At 37.9% G+C, this 3,663-nt stretch overlaps 1 protein-coding gene across 1 annotated transcript; it reads left to right on the top strand.

The window, feature by feature from the left end:
* The first annotated feature begins 1,081 nt into the window (after window positions 1–1,081).
* On the top strand, window positions 1,082–2,299 carry LOC147882639 (uncharacterized). The gene is made up of 3 exons (XM_087400146.1): window positions 1,082–1,885; window positions 1,968–2,051; window positions 2,144–2,299. Exons 1-2 carry the CDS (start codon window positions 1,436–1,438, stop codon window positions 2,034–2,036), a joined length of 519 nt encoding a protein of 172 aa, XP_087256272.1. The 5' UTR covers window positions 1,082–1,435; the 3' UTR covers window positions 2,037–2,051; window positions 2,144–2,299.
* The last annotated feature ends 1,364 nt before the right edge of the window (window positions 2,300–3,663 follow it).

Genomic DNA, 3,663 nt, shown 5'->3' on the forward strand with positions numbered 1-3,663 from the left:
TCCCCTTATCACGCTGCCCCTCCCCTCGTCGCGTTGTCTTGCATCCAAATCGCCTCTGCCCGCCATGTCCGTCCGAGATGTCCCCGTCTGAGATGTCTGTCAGTGGTTCCGTTGAAAAATTGCATTAGGAAAAAACGGAGCTCATTTTGGGGCCTTTTACGGTTTGGAAAAGTAAGCTCTCAACCAATCAATAGAGGGCCAACGTAACGTTGGAAATTCACGAAAATAGAAAAAAGAAACAATACTTTATGTAGGTACAAGCGTGCTACATTAATGTGGAGATTGGTTTTTTATTCTCACAAGATCTTTGGACATGAAGATAGAATCTAGTCTGACATTTTATCTGACAAGGGCCTTCCCGCTTCCACCTTCCTTTGAACTTTGAAATGTTGTGCTGCCTTTCCTTCGAAAGGTCTACCATTCTACACCACTACCTCATTGTGCAGCAGCCTCTTCTTTTCCAAAACTGCTCCCTTGATCCTGTTTGGTGTAGAGTAAGATGTTTCTTGTCAACTGTCTGTCTGCCCAATTTCTCTTTCTTGAAACTTCAATTTGTTATCTTGTTTACATTACTTTGCTGTTGTTACAGATTCACAAGTCTCCATGGTGAATAAAAACCATGGCCGTTCTTGTGGAAGACGCTCTGTGGATGATAATGCTATGAAGGCAGAATTATACCACACATCCTTACCCCGTCGACCTGCTTCTTCTATTTCTTCGATAGTAGAGAATTCAAGTACAGTCAAAACAGAAGGAACTTGGGAAAGGTTTAGTGTTTCGAAAGGAGCATGGGTGCTCATGCAACCTAGCAAAAGAAAAAGACCCCAGACAAAAAACATTTTCTTGGCATCATGGAAGGGAAGAGTACGAGATTTTAAAATCACTAGAGGGAAGATATCAGTGAAAGAAGTTTTGATTTAGCATGTGTACATGCATAAAGAACTTGTCTTGCGAGACTATCCAAATGATCTTCTGCAACACAGGCCTAATTGTATATTTTTCTATTGTGGTTTTTTTCTTTACGAGGTGTATGGATTTTTAAGATGAAGCTTTCTTTCTTTGCTTATTGACATTCTTGTGTTGTTTTATTTCAGATTTATACCCTTCATCGTATGAGACATGGTAAAACATCAATTGTATTCTGGGATTTATAGATGTTTTGCATGGATCGATAGGAGAACAACAATACCAAGGTCGATGTGCAACAGAGCTAGCTCAATCGGGTATATTTTTTATTGATCATTTTTATCAGTTGCTGGACAATGCTAACACACATGGTGTGTTAAGGAAACAAGACCTTCCGGCATGGAATTCAGTGGATTGGCATCACCCACATTTTAGTGTTACAGAGGCATATAGGGCCAAGCTTTTCAAAGAAGTACAGAAAGCTCTGAGGCCCAATATTGCCACAAGGATAATAAAAATTTCTTTATGCATGCCTCTCACAGTTTTTGTGGACTTGTTTAATACCTTTCCAGTGAAGGTTTCAAAAACAATGTTCACAGTTAAAGCAACAAGTTCGGCATGCATGCCACAATTTTTGGATAAAGGTTGGGATAAGAAGACATGTAGTTCAGTGTTTTGTGAGGTTGTCCAACCTTCTATGCAACTGAAGTACATGGTTGCATCACAAAATTTTATTTTTTCTTTTTATTATAAGCGCAGTCGAATGCTAGGCACAAAACTAGTCCCAATGGATCAAGATGAAGATTCTTTTGGTGCAGAAAATAAACTTCTTGATATTGATGTTGTTGAGAATGGTGATGTGCTAGTCAATATCTCATTAAGAGAATGTTGCTCCCTAGCTCAATTGCGCAATGACATTCTGTTTGAGACAGAAGGTTCTATTTCAAAGGACTTTTTATTTATCTACAACAATAAAAAGGTACACCATCTGATTTATCCTAGTCTCATTAAGCATTGCTATTAGTTACTTTACCCTATTGATTCATATTGCTTTTTTGCAGGTGCTCAAAAGAAGAGAGAGTTCAATAAAATGCAAAGACATTGAAAATTTGAAAATTGAGATAACATAGACTCCATAAACAAAGGTATTGTATTCAATAAAGTAAAATTTTGTACAGAAGTGTTTAATTGTACATGTAGAACATATTCTTGACAACCATTTTCTATTTATCTACAGCTTGATCCAGAGGCTGCTCTACATGGTCCAAGCTCTCCGTATCATCATTTTTTGGAGAATCTGTTTTTTGCTGCTCCATCCTGTCCTATACAGTATCTTGGTGCTGCTCCATTGTCTCCTCTACTGCCCCTGGAGCATTTGTTTGCTGCTGCTCCATCTTCTCCTCAACAACATCAGTAGCAGGTCCTTCTTCCTGTGGCTTCTCCTCATCAGCACTAGGTCCTTGTTCCTGTGGCACCACATCAGCTTCATCTGTGTCATCAAGGTGTATGTGACACCTTCTCGGACTTTAGAGCTCTCACCCAACTTGACAGTAGCTAGTACAATAAGTTTGGGGGAGGCATAGCTCAAAAACTTCCAAATTGTATCAGCTCTGATATTATATACATAGTTTGAGCTGAAGCTATCTTCTTTCATCTGCAATGGCATATGATGATTTAGAACACTTTGTACCACTATCAATTATCTTGAAGCTAAATGAAAATTATTTTTTCTTACAAGGTCTGGCTGTTCTATCTCAAAATAGCTTGAAAGTAGATATTGGGCACTGATAAGCACTCTCCATCTGTAGCTACTTGAATCATCTTGTTGTGGTGTCTGTACAATTGGAAAGATATGTTAAAAACTGTTAACATCTGAACAAAACAAAATTATTCAATAAGTTCAAAGGCATAGCATGAAATAGACATCAGTAGAGGGAACAACTTTTTACCTCTAGATTTATTGGCTCTATTGAATCCAAAAGAGAGACATTAGGAGGACAGTGATCCAATGCATCTAGAAGCCTTCTAATACAACTGCAATACATATAATTTAGTTAGTATGAAATCAAAATAATGAAGTTTTAAGTTAAAAAAAGCACACACACCACTTATGATTTCAGCTCTCTGTGTGTGTTTTTAAGAGAGTTGAATATAAAGCATTGCTTCTGCTAGATGTCAATAGAAACAAAACTCCAGTGGTCACTGCGTAAGGAAAAAAGCATTAAGAAATCAAAGGCTACAAGAGTTCTCAATCTTAAAGAAGAATCCCAAAAGAAGCAGTCACCCACATACATGTTATGGTATGGAAGTAGCAAAACATCGATAACTTCAAAATTGCAGTGTCTGAACCAGTTGGAAATACCGATGGGAGTTTCCTTTGCATCTCTTAACTTGGAAGAAATGGCAGGATCAATAATATGAATTGTATGTTGTATAGAGTGGTGAAGTCATCTTCTCATCATGCTGCATGGGACCAAAAAATAATTAGGGTAGGGTATAAAGGAGGTACAAGGAGGATTGTTTCACAAACAAATGTAAAATAATAGACACTTTCTAGAGCATTGCAAGAATGATAGTATCTGAGCAATACTCATTCTTATGAGCCAATGCTGCCAAGCATGGTTTTGTCAAGTCAAAATCATTCACTAAAGTTTCATCCTCAATATGGACAACTATATTAGGGCCCAGCTCCTGCAACCTTCTTTGTATCTGTAGCTCCCTCTTTCCAGTCTCCACATCTATAACAGATTTTGATTC

Source organism: Dipteris shenzhenensis, chromosome 29, assembly GCF_047967505.1.
Source record: "Dipteris shenzhenensis isolate YYH24624 ecotype China chromosome 29, Dip_SZ_1.0, whole genome shotgun sequence".
Taxonomy (NCBI): domain Eukaryota; kingdom Viridiplantae; phylum Streptophyta; class Polypodiopsida; order Gleicheniales; family Dipteridaceae; genus Dipteris; species Dipteris shenzhenensis.

Excerpts from the sequence above, each read along its gene's own strand:
- LOC147882639 (XM_087400146.1), top strand. The coding sequence starts at position 1,436 with ATGCCTCTCACAGTTTTTGTGGACTTGTTTAATACCTTTCCAGTGAAG. Across the intron at positions 1,886-1,967 it reads TTATCTACAACAATAAAAAG|GTGCTCAAAAGAAGAGAGAG; the intron begins GTACACCATCTG and ends GCTTTTTTGCAG.